A 20362-nucleotide genomic window follows, 5' to 3' on the forward strand; every position below is an offset into this window, starting at 1 on the left:
ATATGTCTCTCTAATGTATCCAACCAACGTACTGTTTCTTATCAAATTCATGAGTTAGCAACGCGTATTGGTTTTATCTCCTCAACATACAGAAAAAATGAACTTCTCGTTAAAATTTAATAATTAGTACTCTAATGGAAACTGCACTATTACGACTGCGGAAACTTCGTTCAATATATTTACGAAAAAATTCTTCTAAATCTTATAATTTCACAAATCGAGATTACTCAAGAATATTTTTATCATGTTTCCCTTCGCAAGTCTATTACCATCCCGTAAGTACTTTAATATCTTTTTTATTCAATTTTATTATATGTTAAATTCTTTAAAAAAAGACTAAGAGAATTATTAAACTCTTATACAATTTTTGAACCTTGTTTATGTGTCATTTAAACGTACGTAAAGTAATAATCATAAATAACATAACGCGTACCATTTGTAATGTATTCTAAATATTATTTATTCAAAAAACTTCCTTATGTCACGTTAAAACAAATAATATTTCCTTACCTTTTCTGTCACGAATCGAGATCTAGCGCAATTATAAAAATATGCAAAAAATAAAAGTAATATAAATAAAATGAATGTTGCGTTATTTTACATAAAAAATCGTGATATTATCTTGAGATATAATCACACGATCCACTTATAATCGGAGCATATGTAAATGAGTGCATATCGCATAATAAATGCTTGTCGCGATCCGCTTATTATAAAATCAAAACAATTTTTTATCTTTATTTCATTAAACTATACTATACATTTTATTTAGCTTGTAGTACTATGAGATTACTTTTTAATAAAATGATATTTACATCGTAAAAAAAGAACAGGAAAAGAATTTAATTTTGATATATTATGTTTATCTTGCAGGATTCACAAAATTTCTCACTCGAGATCAAATAGAGAGGCTATGGCAAGGAGTCATCGAAGAGATATGTCGTTATCTAAATAGAACGAAAATCACTGTCTATTCGGATTCATCATCGAACATTTCTTCTATCGTTATACCATTGGCTGTTAAATGTAAATATATTTTTGTCTCTTTTTAATAGGATACAATTATTAATTAATTGCATGATATAATAATATAATAATGATATAACAATATATATTTTTAGTCCCTATTTAATAGGGTACAATTATTAATTAATTGCATGAACAATTATGATTTTCTGTAAGAAAAATTAACAAAAAAACAAAAATATAACGAGTGATTTGCGGACAAATAATCTATTAAAATAATTATCCTTTCAATCTTGTCTTCTATGATTTGATGGAATTTCGCAATAACGTAGAGCAGGTATTTAAAAAGTAAATTTATATTTGCATTGACTAATGCTTTTAAGAATATTTATCATGAGACAATTAAAATTAATCTCATATTATCTAATTTTTTAAATTTGCAAATTTATATAAGTATAATATTGGTTTTCTATGTATAAAACTCATAACAATGATTTACACAGCTGAACTAGTATTATGAATTATTGTAAATATAAAGTAAAAGTCATCCGAAGTCAAAAAAACTATAATTATATTCAAATATTTATTTTAAACATTATATTTGATAAGACGTATATTTGTCATTTTAAATTAACGCAATATAAGTACCCTTTTTATAAATAAGTATAAAAACAAAGCAATATAATCACTGTTAATACATATTTTTTGTCAAAGTAACTTTATAAGTTAACTCTAATTTGTTTTCTCTTCTTTTTTACTTTCGTCACAATTGAGAGACGTTTTAATGGCCTATGGACAATGAATAAATCAAATAATTAATATTAAGAATATCATATTTTTTAAAAACATACAAGATCAAGTCTTATTACAAGAGTATTGATTTAAAAGTTATTGTATCTGATATTTTTTACAAAATATATCGTGTGATTAAACAAGAAGTACAATTAATATATGAAGAAATATATTTATAGAGAATATAATCTTCCAAGACGATTAACTTTACAAACAAAAATTTAATTTATTACAGTCGATCTTCATTTTCTAATTATTATACATTCATTTTTAAAATAATGCTATGAATAAATATTGTAAATAAAATTGAGTAAATATACGGAAGAGAAATAAGAAGAATATATTACAATAAGAGAACAACGTAAAAAAAAACCTAACAAACCTTTATTCAGTAGATGTAACTTACAAAATTATTTTATTTCTAAATGATCGGTTATGCTTATACACAAGAGGAAGTAATTATAGCCTATTCGAAAATTATTACTCCACATCTATCACCAACAATTCCGATCAAATCGTAGAGATGATCGTATAATGAACGATCTTGAAATGATTATTAAAGAATATGAAACGAGGTGTATAATTGCAAGGTCTGTCTTTTTTCTTGAAAATTCTGTAGAAAAATAAATTCAAATAAAGTCAAGTAATCATTAGAACAATTCCAGTCTTAGTATTGAAGCTAATGTCGATAAAGTCGCAGCATTTAAAGAAAAACTTTAATCGGCAAATAAATGGAGCTATTATAACTACATGCAAACGTAAAAACAGATTGTATTGGTTTTACATAGACTTTTAGATAATATCTGTATATCGTTTATAAGTGTACGTTCAGGAAAGTTTCCATAATGAAGAATTTTCTACGCAAAAAATCCATATTAATTATTATGCAATCGAGTTTTAAACAAGATCATTTTTCTTCCGATTGATACTTTTAAACTGTATACGTCATTTGCTTTTTTCTATAAGAATATATTCAAGAATATACACTTTGAGATCCCTATTATTTAAATAACTCTGTCAAATTCAAATTGTGTTTACGAATTTACTATAATTTCATAACATATTTGCACTTTTGATAAATGAGTAACATATTTTTTTTTAAAAAAAGATTAAATAACAATTTTTTTATTTTTTTGTAATTTTTTATAATAAAAAATAACTTTTTAAGAGATAAATATAATAAATTAAACAAAAATATACTTTAAATATGCAATGTAGGAAACATGAATACTTTTATAATATTAAATAGATAAACGATATACTTATTAATATATTTTATGATTAAATTAATTTTCATTAAATACATAATCAGCATTACAAAACTGTTCTTCGAAAGTATAATTCTTTTTGAACGTTGTTAAGAAAAATTCATTTCTTACTACGTAATAACTGTCATAGAATATTTTTACATAAATCCATCTATTAACGATCTCTTATGATCTTGATTAATGTTTGTTAATTATCAAAAATTCCTCGAGATTTTAATTTTAAAAACTAAGCTTCGTATATCTTATGATCCAAAATTTTCCGATGAATACTTATCCTTGTTTTCGACGAAACTTAAAACAGGTTACGAAGAGAGCAACAAAACATTGCTGCTTCGAATCGTTCGAAACCCCACCTAGCTTTCTTTTTAAAACCATTAGCGTCGAAACCGGAGGATCCATTTATATTATATTTACCCGGTAACGAAATTTAACAATGCGTTTGTTTTTTGGTAAATATAAAACAATTAATTCCAAAATAAGTCATCGTGCATGAAGGGCAATACGTGTCTTATAAAGAATATGTGTCTTTATAAGAAAAAATATTTGATAAAATTTATACATTTTTTATTTATATTGCTATTTCTCAATTATCTTCAAAAATGCAAATTTTTGTTGTTTTCTAATAGTCTGTATTAATAGATGTTACGTGAATATAGGTATCTCACATACACGATTATTAGTAATGTTAATTAGCTGTTTTATTTATCTGTAGATATCAAAAAGTTTGATCGATAAAAAAAAATACAACGGCATATTCCACAAATTTTCAATGTGTGAGTTAAAAGATCAATGTTCATAATTATATGATATCTACCTATTTGAGAACTGTCTGTTTATATTTTTCATGTAAATCACATCTTCATGATCACTTGTTCCTATATGAACTTAAAAATTTAAAAAGTAATAAATAATTTATTCTCATTGAAGTTTTATTTTAATTTCAACGAAATAATTAGTTTTAATAAATAAATACTCACAATACGCGCGCGCTGACAAAAAAAAACGAGAAGAACAAAATTTTAAAAAGACTTTTTAAAGTTTAATTAAAAGATAAGTATAATGCATTGAAAAATATAATACTTTATATTAAAGAACAAAAAATAATTTATTCTCTAGGCAAATTAAGTGTCATCGATAACGTAAGAATCTTATTCCGGCATACTGACCTTTCTCTAAATGGAAAGATGTGATCCTACATTTTAATGAAGTAAAATTTATACGCGAATGATTTAATCATGACTATTACTTCCACGAAAATGTACACCTAAGCTATCTATTACTTATAATAAACATAGAGAAAATTTAAATGATAAAATTAAATTCACATATATTGTCACTTGTATGTTTCATAGAACAACCGATCACAAATACTATTACCTTAATTTATAATATTAATTATACTTTTATTCTCCCTATAATGAATTCAAGAGTCATTTCTCCTGAATACTACCAAAGAGGTTGAATCTTTTTATCATTTCTTTGAAATCAACACAGCACACGGTTTTTATCTTGGGTTTTTCCAAACAGGTCACCCCATCTATGCTACTAAACGTGCTCATGTTGCTTGACTATAGTAATCGTCTGGAAACTACAATATAGTATTTCAGCGTGGCTAAACCGTTAACTTTTATTTGAAAATATAAATTATTTATTACGAAAAAAAAAATTTCGAAGACAACGATATAAAATGAAAATAATCATATTTTTATTTAGCCATTTCTGTCGATCAATTTAACGATCAACGTTTGTCGACTTACGTCATGTGCTTACCTCTTTCTTCTCAATCCTCCTCGTTGCTCCCTGTTAATCTACCAGCGAACAATTTCGGAATACATAATTAGTACGACTTGGAATCCGCGTTTATAAAAAAAAGAAATTTAAGAAACGCAGAAGAAAGCAAAAAATAGAATAAAAAACGACTATAAACTTTTTTATATTTCGAGAATTTCATTGATATCGAATTTCTGAAATAAATTATGAAATCTAAGTCAACCTAAATAACAAAATTTTATCAATAAATATATACAAGTATATTCATAAATTTTCAAATCGTTTTATATTAGTTCATACATTCTGTCTTTATAATTAAGTATATATCAACGTGTTATAATAAATTGAAAAGGCATTTAAAATGGAACCAATTATTAAGCAAACTAGCCACTTAAATGTACTTTAAAAAAACTACAAGCTATATAGAACTTTAACAAACTTTTCCTTTGCTTACAAAGATTAATGAAGTTTTACTTCCTACGCTAATCGTTAGGTCAAAGCATAAAAGCAAAGAAGGAAAGATTAATTAGAAATTTATGGTAAAACATCATAGGGATACAATTAGGAACCGACGTAGCTAATAAATAATAACATCTCATATAAAATACCATTTGTCTTCTAATTAAATATTACAATTATCTTAATATTACTTTTCTCTCAAAGTAAATTCTTATTTTTCTATAATCCTTCTTCTGATTATTTATAGATTATATCGTGTTTAAAGATTCACTAAAATACGAATACATTAAACTACAGTATTTCTTCAATGATTTATAAACTATAAACATTTACATTTTGCCTTAAGCCGGACAACTTAAATTCATTTAAATGTAAAAAATATTAATTAACGTATAGAACCAGGAAGAAATCCTAGATGATTTTTAAAGCTAAACACATTTTTCAGGCATTTTAAAAGCTAATTTTTATTAAATTATAAAACTACATATCCTCTAACTTTTATCTTATCTAGGAACTTTATATATTGGAAATATATATTAGGCAAGAAATGAAAAGTATGCGAAACTTAAAAATGTTCGCATGTTAATAAATTTTATACCATAAACACGTACAAGTATTATAATTTATAATAACGTATTATCATAAATCATTGCGTCATGGTAGATCATCTACATTTTTGTTATGTATAAACCAATTAATCTTTACGATAAAAATTATAGTTTTTGAATATTCCGTTTGAGTTTCGATTTATAAGCAAGTATTATTATATCATGAAATAAAAAGATAATATCCTAATCGACGGAAAAAAACAAAACGTAAATACAACGTTTAATGGAGAAATGATTTGTGATTATTGCATAAGATAATATAAATGACATTAGATTGCTTCGCAAATTACTATTTGGCAAGTTCCACGATGATTTTACCGAAGACAAACAAGTAGTTATAATAATCCCAGGAAAAGACAAAATAAGGAAAATTGTATCAAGAAATTTCTCGAGGATTACAAGTTGATCTACTTGAATTCAGAAAAAGAAAAGTTCATCTGTACAATTACATACACATTCCAAAAGAGAGAGTGTATAATCAGTTACAAGGTTAAAATGATCTTGAAAGAACTCAAAAATAAACTCTACAAAATAATTTTAACTGTAACGATTTATAAAATATTATTGATCTTAACATGAAAATACCCTTGTAAACAAAAGCATGATTTATGAAAAAAGAATTATTACAATAAAATATGGAAATACCTCAACGGAGCCAACAATGAAGTAAAATCGAAGAACGTTATGCAAATAGCAAATATTTAAACGAAATAACATAATTTTCGTGAGATATAATTTATAATAAATTAAAACTTTCTCTTATACATATGTATTTATATATATATAATTTTATAAAGAAATCTATATCTCGGTTCAATGACCTTGATATTTGGCATTAGGCAACCTAAGTATAAAGTTTGAATTTTTTCGAAATTTATAAAATATTATTAGACAATCAATTCGTCTTATTAATTATTTTATTTATCTCATATCCAAAGAATCAATCAAACTTGTATATTATGAATTCATAATTAAGTATTTTAAGTAATATTATATGTCGGGAAAACAATCAATAGAGAAAAAAAATTAAACGATATTCACATCAACAATATATGATCGTGAAAAAGTAATCACAACAAGAACAAATAACCTCGAATTGTATATTCTAGAAGAATCATGATTTATTCAAAAGAGCATGAAAAAGAGAAAGAGAAAAAAACAAATATATCTCCAGATTATTACGTAATTTATTACCTCTGATTAAAAGACAAATCATGCATGCTTGGATAGATTTTCTATTTCAAAGAAAATATTAATGAAAAAAATTTAAAGATTAGATCAAAAACATTTATATAAGAAATATCACTTAATAACATTATTTCCCGTTTCAAGGATTTATAAGAAAGATACAATAGTACTATGGAATTTACCATGAGGTTATTTTGATACAGTTAAAAAGTAGAAATGGAGTGTAAAAAAATGGATAAAAAAAACATCGTTGAATGTAAAACTAGCCCGTAAAAAAAATAAAAAGGTTGCTCCCTTTCTTTCGAAGAATCTAATCACTAAAGACAAAAAACGAGAAGAATATAAAAATACTGGAACGCAAAAAGGACTAAAACAAAAGAAACAGGATTAAAAGAGAAAAAAAAGAGAAAGAGAGGGAAGATATATAAATGGAAGGAGAAATCGGCACAACCTGATTGGTCAAAGTTCCACGTGCTTTGAAAACACAGAGAAAGAAGAGAGAGAGGCAGGTATGAAGTTCCCATACGGGGTGGGGACAGTGGTATATTTTTCAAAGTCGACTGATCCACGTTTCTATCACTTTCGCATGGAATTGCATGGTATGCACACCAAGCAAGATTACTATACAAATTCTTCTAATAGTAAAAGTGGAAGTTAATCGTGATTCACAGGATCACTCGGACGATCCTGAAAAAGATATTATTGAAATTATCACAAACTGATTATAATTGAAAGAAAAAAATTGTGGAAATACATGTGTAAACACATATTTGAAGATTATTTTATTTTATTAAAATATATTCTTTCATTGCCAGTGATTTCGATATCAATCGATCGAAAGACAGATCGATATTATTAATCTGGTTGTGTCAATTATTTAAAAGAAAAATTTGTGGTGAAGTGTATACATCATGAAGGATATATTAATAATTTGGAATAGACTGACTGAGCGGAGACGTTCTACAGTGAATAATAATAATTTTACTGCTAACGGTACGAATGAACATGATGAGCTAACGATATCGCGAAATACAAGAAACCGGAGAAAGTCTTCGGTTTTAATGAATCAGTTTTTCAATCCAACGACGACCTTACCGATACAACGTAATGACACACAGAAGCGATTACGAAGTGAGTAATAATATTTTTTTATTTTTTAACAAAACTGAATAAAAATGATAATGCGTTTACTATATTCGACTACGTTCACCACTTACCAATTATTTATTATTTTTTAAGATAATAAAAAAATTCGTTTTATAAATATGAATATTTCCTAATAATCTCTCTTTCTCTTTCTCTCTCATTTATCAAACATCTACTATAGTATTCCTCAATTAGGTGATAAATACAATAAACACAAATTTTCAAGCATTAAAGACTTAATGTTAGAGATTATAATTCTTCAATAGTGATCAATAATGTCTCGCTTCTCAATTTGTAAAAATGGGACTACGTTTATTCGATGTTACTTTTAAGGCTTTCCTTTAATTTTTCGAATATCTAAAAATAATATAGAAGATAGAGAAACATACGACGATTCTTGAATATCTTAAACTAAGGAATGTTCTCTAAAACAAGACATGTTTTTTAGTTCGGTATGCGGAAATTGCTTGAAAAATGTAGAAAAAGGATAGTAGCAAGTTGTCTTACAATTAGCTACATTTTCTTAGCTCACAATTAAATTTCATTATGCATTGTTAGAAATATTGTCAACCCTTAGAACGAAACAATCTCTCAGAAATTCATGTAAAACGCATCTAATACATGTAATGCGTGTAAACGCCTACACATTGACATTATGTCACAATGACTGCATTACAAATTTGTTCCAAATAATTAACTCTATGAATAAATAAACAAAATAAATAAAAGGTGAAAAAAAGTAATCCAGTTTTCTTGAGAAAGACGCTTATGAGTGTAACTTATAATATATTAATAATAACACACTTATTATGTAGTAAACACTTCGTTAACAATAATATATTCTCGCACGATATTAACTATTAATACGCATTACATGTAACTTATAGCAGACATTTGTAGTGTTCAAACAGAATTAAAAAAAAATATAACCAATCATTATATCTTAGATGATATTCTAATTTTTTTCTACTTCTTTTTTATTTAACAAAAGAAAAAAACGACACATTACGAAGATTATAGATCATTTTTCTAGATAAAATATAAAATATACGTCTTAACGCTTTTTTTCTCCGACGATCCTTCTGTCTTCTTGTGGATTCATTGTCACTTCTTTTGTTTATTTCTACAATAAAAACTGTGTCGATAAATATGATATTTTATTGTCAATATAGAACGTCTCGATTATCTCAAAATATTTTAAACAATCTACAAAATTGCAAAGTATAAAAAGTTTATATTTATCTAAGATGATACGTTTAAAATTGCGCGATGATCAAACCGCAATGATTCTAATGAAGCAATTAAAAATCGAACCACGCTCATCATTTACAAAAGCATTATCCTTCCGAGATACATGACTGAGACGAAGTCCTTGTAAAAAAATATATAATACGTATATATAAAACTTTTTTGTCCCATTTATTATGATAATTGATCACATCCTCGAATGTTCAAAGATACGAACATAAACTTACATTAATCTTAGTAAGAAAAAATTAAATAAGAGATTACACATATTTTAGATAAACTTAAATTACAAGTAAAAAATAAAAAAAATATTGTTTTCTATCTAAAAATATTTATATATATATATATACTTACCAATTTTAAGCTTAATGATTGCAGACTTTGTTTGATCTAGCACATAAAACATATTCCTTCGTTCTAAACCTTTCACCGTCTTGAATACTTATTCGTTTTATCATTCGATCGAATACAAAAAGAAATCACTAATTATTGCATATGTCGCAAAGTCGTATTTGTCAATTAAAAAAAAAAAAAAGTTATAATCGACTCAATTATCTCACACCAACATAAAACCATATGTACAATTTTATAAAAGAATCGATAAACGATCGCAAATAAAGCTACTCGAAAGTATTCCAATGAAATCGAATTCTTACTTGTAAAGTATAATTTTCTTATTAAATATGTATGTTCTTTTATCTCGTGTAAATAAATAAATAATAATAATAATAATAATAATAATAATAATAATAATAATAATAATAATAATAATAAAACAAATACAGATGTTCTTTTTAAAAAACATAGAAATTTTTACAGAAACACGATGAACTCCGGAAGAGTAGACCTCTCGGGAATAATAGACTAGACTTTAAATAGGAATACGATTATTATATATTTGTATATATAGCATATCTTTGTTCAGTATCGTAAAGGTTGTTATATTATTCGTAACACATACACTAGCGTTAATGGTCTAATGGTTAGTTTAATACATGCCTAGAATACGTTATAGTTCTTTCTGTGAGACCAGAATATAATTTAATATGAGAATGTTCGTATAATTCTAGATAAATAATAAAAAGTTAACTATACCTAACTATTATCAATATATCTTTATTACGAAATTACATATTTAAAAAAAATAACATAACAAAAATTAAATAAAAGAAACAGACGACAACTTGATCTATTCAATTTTAATTTGTGCATCAAAGCTTTTAAATACCTATAAACGAATGCAATAATTATTAATTCATATAAAAAAAATTTCGTGTTTCTTTTATTTTATATAAATATATGTTTCTGAAAAATTTCCCACAAAATAATTAATCGTCGGAATATTAATTATTATAAAAAATGAGATACATATATTAAATATTTTAAACGAATATATATATAATAAATATTTTATACGAAACTTATTTTTTTTTAACTGTTGCGTATCCGAAGAAAGACATAGAAATTATTCGTGGAAAAAGAATTATTCTGGTTTTTTCGGTAAACCGGTTTAAAACGAACAAAAGAAGTATAATTATCTGATCAAAAATTTCCACTCTTCAATGCTGATCTTATTTACTCGTGTTATAATATTATATATATATATAATAAATAATTTACTGATTAAATTAATCAAACTAAAATAATAAAAATGGTCTACTTTAAATCGCGTTCTTATAAGTTTTGTACAATCTATCAAAAATAATTATAACTCACTCATAATGTTACTTATTAAAGTATTAATAACGATCATATATAGAACGTTCTTATAATAATAAGATCGTTTTGTTCATTGACAGGACAGCGAACCGTAATTGCGTCGATTTTCCGTATTATAACCCTTGTTTATTCGATAGGAATAATAGCTTCCATTGTGGCCATAAACAGAATTATTCGAAACATTCAGATTGCTTTAGTACCGCATAAGATAAAATATCAGTCGATGTTTTACTTCGCATTGTTACTCGTTGGAATGCTTCACATGATAGATTTATAATCTCTTATTCTTTTCCTGTTTTATATAATAATTTAAATCATAATTTTTTCGCTCTAAAAAAAAAAGGATATCAATCCAAAACTTATTCTCGTTTATTATTATATATATATATATATCATATTTTTATCGTTAAATAAATAATAATAATTCTTCAAAATATTTGGGGAACAAATATTGAAAGAAGCAAGAAGTGGAAAGTGTTTCCATTTTCTCTTCTATGGTGCAGAGGAGCGACTGCCATTCAAGCGCGAGATTATCTCGAAACTTTTACACTTTCACGTTTGATCATTGTCCGTCATTGTGACTCGTAAAGACATCGAGATTGAAATTAGCATTCCTTCTTTACTTCGAGATATAGTAGGTATCTATGAATTATGCAAAAATCGAAATATCAGTGTTTTATTAGTTTCTTATATATAATTGCAAAAAATAATAAAATGAAATGTTATTTTTAAAGAAAAATTGGATAATATTATATAGAAAAAATAAAATAGGGGGAGAGAGAGATAGGGCTCTTCTTATATCTCTGCATAGAATTTTTAAACAGAATTTATTCGATTTGCGATGTCATTGTCGGAGTCATTGGCCTCGACGTAATAATAAATCAATTGTAACATAGCAAGGAAGCCTAATCGTAGAAAGAAACAGGCAGGGAGACATTAAACCTGTTGTATCTTTTGTTCTTGTACAATGTCAAAACATAAGTAAGACATTTAGCTTCAAAGAATTGCAAAACAACTTGATTATAATTATGATCACGTATAGTTTATCAAATTTTCTTTAAAACAAGCTTGATCGTTCAATATTCCAAACTTTATTTAAAAATTCGATCAGATTACTGTTGTGGTCTATGCCAGATTACAATTATACTTTCTAATAAGATTAAACTCTAATGTCAAAAGTATAACAATAAATTTTCTTCTATATCCTTTATCCATTTGAATTTCATTACATTTCTAAAAGGAATTTGACATTTCTTAAGTAAAACTCTTTACTGTGAATTTGACTTAAAAAGATAGATACACAGAAGGAGATAAATATCGAATAATAAAAAAATATCGTTAAGGAAACGAAGGTAGAAATTACTGAAAGAAATAATTATAAGTTTCGAAAAATTCTAGTTCAAAATAGTATGGTACAAATAATATCAAAGCAAATCATGCGTCGGTACGCTTTCTATCTGTATCTACATAGTCGTAAAGTTACGGTCGTGCTTCGATTACCAGCCGGAAAATTGTTACAACATCACTTCTGGAACCACACTGGTAAACGGATCTTGCAATCGTTGGAGAGTAAAAAAGGGCAAACATGTTTCCTTAAATGAATAAAAGTATTCGAAGGACATTAGTCTCTTCTCCGTGTGTGTAGCCTGATCGAAGTATGAGTAAGATTCATCTTGGTAATCAAACATATACTAGCGGCACATACATATATGACAAAGTATTTTCATTTTTTAGGTCATTATTTTTAAATACTTTTAATTAGTATTTTATTAAATAAATGGTTACTACATATGAATATTTTCTTCAATATAAGTTATTTCAGGGTTATAAATACTGATCACTTATGCTACATACTGATATTTTATTACAAATATTGAAACAATTCATTTAAAATACTGATCCAATAAATAGCAAAAACAAATGGAAAAATCCAAATATATGTGTCGTTTTTTTCTTCTATTTTTTATCTAACAATAAGTAGAATCTTGTATTATCAAAATAGGTAATAGTAATTATACTATGATTTTCCACAATTCAATTGGAGATAAGTTTCCACGATCTATCGACATTTTTATGCGGAGTAATTTATAGCCCGATTATTTAACAGTTAGACACAGGGAATTGGTTATTACGTCGTTATCGACGTATGTACATGCAAATGATAAGAATAACTTTTTCTCTTTCTTCTTCTCTCTCGAAGAAACGATTCGTTCATTGTCGCGTCGAATCAACACAAAGCATCCAGGGAAGAGATAATATTAGTCGTAATAACGAAGACATAAAGAAATACTGTGCTTTTAGTAGTTTCATTGAATATTTTTTTGTAATCTCATCATTATTCTTAAATCATTTCTAATATCGTTCTAGGTACCTATTCGATATTATTAAATGTATAATTAATAAAGTCGAGAAAACTTTCTTCGTTATTTCAAACTTTAATAACCTTTTTGTAAAACTAATTTATTGATTATTTATTTATATTATTTATTGTAAAACTAATTTATTGATATATTTATTAATTATTAAATTATACTTTACTAATAGTAAAGTTTTTTACAATAAATGAAGCATATAATTTGATTTAAATATTGAGTAAAAAGATGGGAGCCATTCGTATCGAAACAATACGATCGAAAAATGCAACAAGTAGTTAGTATAACGCCATGCAAGGATGCAGCTACGTGTACTGTTTTTTAAATCGTTCAGTTAAACCTTACCTTTCCGATCGATTTAAATTGTAATTTCGACAGAATTAATCAAATCTTTTCTTTGTTCACGCACAACTCTGAGTTTAGAGTTTTAGTTTAATAGTAAATGTTAAATTTTTTCTAAGAATCAAACTCCCTCCCTCTCTTAATACGAAGAAGAAACGATAGCATTGTCTTTTGTAAACACAAAGCTTCATCTCATTGAAATAAAAAGAAAAAAAAATAAATTCAATCGTATGTTCAATATATTATATTTCTTCGCTATTACGTGCGTACACATATATCAATTACGTGACATTAAAAAAAATAATTCTCTCTCTGATGCATCTGATAAGACAATCACAATTCCGTACTGCACGGTACGACATTTTAAATTCAACTTCAGCAAAAGAAAGCAAAGAATTTTTAATGCAATTTCTCGTAAGTTCGGGAACTTGACCAGTCAGAAAAAAATAATAAATTTTAAACGATTTTTCTCTTTTGTGCTGTAAAAACCATAAGATTTGCACTTTTACAACTATGTAAAAACGTCTTTAAAAAGTTATTCACTTTATTTCAACGATAAAATTCGCAATAAAACTTGTATAGATCAAGTTTAAAATCATACACGAATGGCAAAATATTTGATTATTCAAACGAATAAAACGTGTTTTTTAGGGAAAAAAAAAACAAAAAATATCAATGAAACATCTAATTGTCTAATATTTATTATATAATACGATTAATTACTTTTTCGCAATTGACATTTACCAGTTATTATTCATGTTAATTTGAGAAAAAATAACATTGCAACTCATGTCCTGATCTTTTTTGTTGTTGTTTTAATTCACAGGTATTTTTATGCTAATGGCATTAGGATTAATTGGACTCGCAACAGGCTGCTTTATTCTCGTTTGTCGACCATACGATTTACTATTCCAATTTAAACTCATTTTTAGCGAGGGTGGTGAGATATTTGAATTTTGGAGAAAACCTGACGTTGACATTTTTTTGAAAATCTACCTCTTCAATATCACTAATCATGAGAAATTTTTATCTGGGAAGGACAGCAAGCTCAATTTCCAAGAAGTTGGACCTTACGTGTACAAGTGAGTAAAAAGAAGTTTAATATTTATTCAATTTTTTGTCTTTATAAAAAAAAGGAATTACAAGTCTTTCTAACCAATCTCGAAAGATAAGATAGGTCTAACCTCACGTATCCATATATGCACATATATATATATATATATATATATATATATACGTTTCTATAGACACCCAGCAAAGCTAACATGATTTCATATTATGATATGTTAATTTCTATAATTTAGAGAACAAATGGAGCACGGAAACATCAAGTTTAACAACAATGACACTATATCCGTTACACCGCTTCATCCTTTAGTATATGTACCGGAAATGAGTAATGGCACCGAACAAGATATTCTCATCTTACCCAATATCGCTCTTCTAGTAAGTATATTAATTAATTACCACATTATCTCTCCAATTTAGATTGGAATAAATAATATTTGAAAAAAGTATTTACAAATATACACCTGGAAATATTTCATTCATAAAACAATACAAAAAAGGTCGCAAAATGAAAATGATAATTGAATTTAACATGTAAAAAAAAACTAAGAACAGATGATATTAACATGTTTTAGAAAAAGTTATCAAAATTATGAAAATATTTGGATCATATAATTTACACATAAAAAATATTCCGTTGACGAATAAAATATTTCTCTTCGTTTGATTCTTCTATCGTACTTCGTGTTTAAACTCGTAAAAACTTTGACCTTGACAATGCCATGGACTCTCCGTGTTTTTGACCTTTCGAAATCGCACGAACGTTCACGTGTAAAGGATGCACGGAATATGAATATATATAAAATACAAAAATAAATTTAAAAAAATAAAATTTTATTTTTATTTTCAATCTCTTCCAAATTAAATTGCTCGTAGCATCAAAAAAGCGTAGAGAAAGAAAAGTAATGAATAGAGTAATGTTGAACGATAAATGATCATTCGTAATGTTATGCTAAACATGTATCAGGATATTGATTATTCAGTCAATTCACATACTCACATAAATTCACACATACCACAAATACCTCCCAAATTTTTCTTTTGGATGAATCATCATCCAATAACGGAAGATCTTTGTAAAAGTATATACGAAAGAACAAAGATAAAATTACCTTAAACCTTCATTTACAAACAGCTAAACATTCCTAACCGTAATGTATTTACGAGCTTTGCACGTAACAGACGCTAACGTTTCACTTTCCTCCGAGGTTGTGCACATCCCTCCTCCTCCACCACCTCCTCTTCATCTTTCTCCTTCTTCTTCTTTTCGTCCTTCTTCAACTACTACTCCTTTCTAGTACTTTCCTACGCGAAGAAATTACGCGAATTAGTATGAGGTAATCTAACGTTGCGCTCTTGAGGAATTACGAAAAACCTCGAGGAAAATATTCTAATGCTTCGTGACATAAAAGAGAGAAAAAAAGAGAAGGAGAAATCTCTTTTATTTAATTGATACATAAAAAAATTCATAATTTTTAATTAAATGTCAATTAAAAAAAGAAAAAAATATAAATATAAAATATTTGTCATATCACAATAATTGATAATACATGACACGAACTGCAAAAATTACGTGTGAAAGTGGTATCATCATACATATACTACATTATATATATATGTATGTTTGATATCATTCCATGGACCTATCAAATTTTAATCCAAATAAAATTCCGCGATATAAGTGTAAACATATACGTCATACTAACCATATCATCAAAAGTGCAGAGAAGTTTAGAAACGTAACACGTTTGAACAAAAAATTAAATGATAAATGAATCATTAAGTCTCTTTTAATATGAGAATAATTTGAATCATAATAATGTGATATATTAAACTTTAAAAAAATACTTTTGTAATTCGGCTTATTTTTTATACGAAATGAAATTTTTTGATAATAATTTTATATCATAACTGTGTATTCTTATTAATCATCATTTCTGAACGATTTTCAACGATTAAATAATCAACTAAACTATCGATCAAAAACATAATGCATGTTCGCTTTTTGTGACGAAATATTACAGGTCATGCATAAAAGTAATTTCACGTAGTGTAACATGAAGAAACACTTGACTTTGACACAAACTTGATTTCCTTGTGAAATCTCCAAGGTAAATTTCATAAAAAGATGATCTACCATTGGTATCATATAACGATATTCCAATGACACCAATCTTAATTCCTTTTAAAGGAAATAATATTAATTAATAAAATTAATTATATTATCAATATAATTTAACCCTCTGACAATGAGCGTCAAAGAAAATTCCATTAAACTTCCATCAAATTACATCCAAACTTCAATTTGATAGGCTGTATCTCCACTATCGCTTACACGTGGATTCCTGAATACTGAAGCTCACAATCAGAGGGTTAAATAACTTACTGTTAAAATATACATTTATAAATTGTCATTTTCAGAGCATAACCAATGTGATGAGAGAAGCATCGTACTTTACAAGATGGGGCTTAAATTTGTTGATAATTCAAACAGATACGAAACCTTTGGTTCCAATGACTGCTCGAGAATTCATGTTCGGTTACGAATCCACTCTGGTTACTCTAGGAAATAAATTCATGCCAGCTTGGATCAAATTTGATAAACTTGGTCTCATCGATAGAGTAAGTTACATAATATTTCTTTAATTCATTCTAATTTGCATTTAATACATGAGCATATTAAAAAAATTCTATAGTAATGAATCAATTAAAAAACCATTTACTTTTTACAATAACAAACATGACACATCAAAATAGCGAACCTTCTCGTTCTAGAATCGTGACAACTACTGTATAATAATAATATTGAATACCAATTCGTGGTAATGATTTTTCAAGAACTGTGTCATTTCATCGTTTTATATATAATATAATCATGACTTACATAATGGAAAATTTTTCATCATCGCGAAATCTCAATCTTTTTCTTATTTTCTTTTGCTTTTTTGTTTTATTCTTTTTTTTATTCTTTTTTTTATTCTTTTTAGATGTATGACTTCGATGGTGATTATGAGACCATTTACACCGGGGAAAAGGATATAAAGATGACTGGTTTAATCGACAAATACAATGGAAACGTCGATCTTCCCTATTGGAAAGGGAAATGTGCGAATATTCATGGTGCCAGTGATGGAACTAAATTTCCAACTTATATTCAACCTAACGATACTCTTCTTTTCTTTCGAAAAAGTCTTTGTCGTAGTGCTCACATGGTAAGTTTAAATTATCGCTATCGTTAATCCTTTCATAATTTGTTGTATATATAAATATATTTATAGTTAGTATAGTAAAATTACAAGTACTATACTATTATTATTAATATATTATACGATAATAATTATACTAAACAAATAATGTTAACTTTTAAACTTAATCAAATAAATAATAACTTTTAGACTACAGTATCACTGAAAATCTTATTTTCGCATTTGTTTAAATAATTAAATATTTATATAATTTATATAATATAATATAATTTATATATAAATATAAATAATATTTAAGTATGTAATAAAGGTATACTAATATATTTATCTCTAAATTGTCTTTTCTATCAAATACTCTATGTCAATAGTTTTCAAGCAAAAATCTAATAAGCATAACTGCATACAACTTTAAGTGATACTATATATAATTTTTTGAAGACATAAACAGAAAAATATGGAGTTATAGAAGATTAATATTATTCCTACATATTAAAATATCATTTATAAGGAAAATAATTATTAACAACATATACATATATATTACAGACGCGGACTGGTGAAAAAGTTGTAAAAGGCTTACATGCTTATAAATATAATTTCATGGAGAACGAAATGGACAACGGTGCTTATAACAAAGAAAACAAGTGTTTCTGCCGAGAAGGACGTTGTTTACCACCAGGTTTGATAGACGTAACCGCTTGTTATTACGGTAAGCTAAATGTCTTTTTTTCTTTTTCTTTCTTGTGTTTCCCCCTAATTCGATCTAGAAATTTCAATTAAATCTATCATCATCGTAGTCAACATACTGTTTTTATTTGCATCAATTACGTATTAATAAATTATGTTATTAACATTGTCAATGACAATACATAGACAGTATAATAATTGTTGGATAATTGATTATTTTATTATTTCATTAGATTTAAAAAATATCATGCGCAACGATCGTAAAATTCTAACGAGCAAAAAAATTAAATAGAATTTTATTTAGTTATGAGTCACCTTCTGATGTCACAAAGTATCCATTTATCGAGTTTTCTTTACATAAAATAATATTCTAAAATAATCCATAATAATTAGAAAACTTGTTCTTTTTTTTAACTTGTATTTATCTGATTTTTTTCAGGCTTCCCAATAGCATTGTCTTTTCCACATTTCTACAAATCTCATCCATCTCTACTCGAAGCGGTAAACGGTTTGCAACCAAATCCAAAAAAACACGAATCTTATTTTTATATACAACCAGAATCAGGCTTACCAGTTGATTTAGCTTTCCGTTTTCAAATTAATATGGCATTCCAAGAAATCGGACACATGGCCAGAGTAGAAAAATTTTCTAACTATGTTCTTCCTCTTCTTTGGTTCGAAATAGTAAGTACCGATATCAAAACAATATTAAAAACGAACTTACGAGGCGGGTTTTGATTTACACAAATGATGTCTCTAGCACCATCTACAAGCAATTATTATACTGACTCTTTGCCGAATATGTTAGCGTTTTTTATGAATCGTAATAATAATATAAAATTTTTTCTTTTCTTTTTTAGGGAATGTACGAATTACCATCGAACAGAAACGCATTATTTTATATATATTTAAATGTTTTACCAGTGTTGCAAGAAGTCGTTATATATCTCCTGTTTATTCTTGGTACTACTTGTCTTATTTGGAGCGTCGTTAAAATACTTCTTTATCGTCCAAAAGAATCAACGATTAATGGTGAATGGTTCGAAGAAGAAATGCAAAGAAAAAGATTACAATTTTTAAATGACAGATCTTCCTTCGCGAAAACGAAAGAAGCAGAAAGTTATTACAATACTCTGCTTAATAATTCAGAAAACAAAACAGCATCCAATATATGAAATGAGTTATAATCGTTTGATCATAAACGCATAAAGATTGATTAGAGATATAGAAAGAGGCTATCATTATCAAGGATTACACTTATACATATATATATATATATAATAAATATCTAATCAAAAATCTAGTATCCTTTCGTAACGAAATGAATATCGAAAAGGAAAAAATATGTACAACAATAAAGGTTCAAGAATTCGATAATGCTAAATATAAAAAAGTTTCTGTCTATTTTTTTAAGTAAATTATGAAGAAAAAATAGGAAAAATCCTACTGAATCAATCGAATTTGATATTCTTATAAATTTTAAAATACGAATTGTTTGGTTTAACTAATTATGATTAAATAAT

At 26.5% G+C, this 20362-nt stretch overlaps 1 protein-coding gene across 1 annotated transcript; it reads left to right on the forward strand.

Annotated features, from left to right (window-relative positions):
* The first annotated feature begins 84 nt into the window (after nt 1-84).
* LOC122522104 (scavenger receptor class B member 1-like) lies at nt 85-20014 on the forward strand. The gene is made up of 9 exons (XM_043642909.1): nt 85-275; nt 874-1026; nt 14705-14960; nt 15183-15324; nt 17368-17568; nt 17934-18158; nt 18699-18861; nt 19279-19523; nt 19700-20014. Exons 1-9 carry the CDS (start codon nt 245-247, stop codon nt 20012-20014), a joined length of 1731 nt encoding a protein of 576 aa, XP_043498844.1. The 5' UTR covers nt 85-244.
* The last annotated feature ends 348 nt before the right edge of the window (nt 20015-20362 follow it).

Source organism: Polistes fuscatus, unplaced genomic scaffold (genome assembly GCF_010416935.1).
Source record: "Polistes fuscatus isolate 324 unplaced genomic scaffold, CU_Pfus_HIC Scaffold5, whole genome shotgun sequence".
Classification (NCBI taxonomy): Eukaryota; Metazoa; Arthropoda; class Insecta; order Hymenoptera; family Vespidae; genus Polistes; species Polistes fuscatus.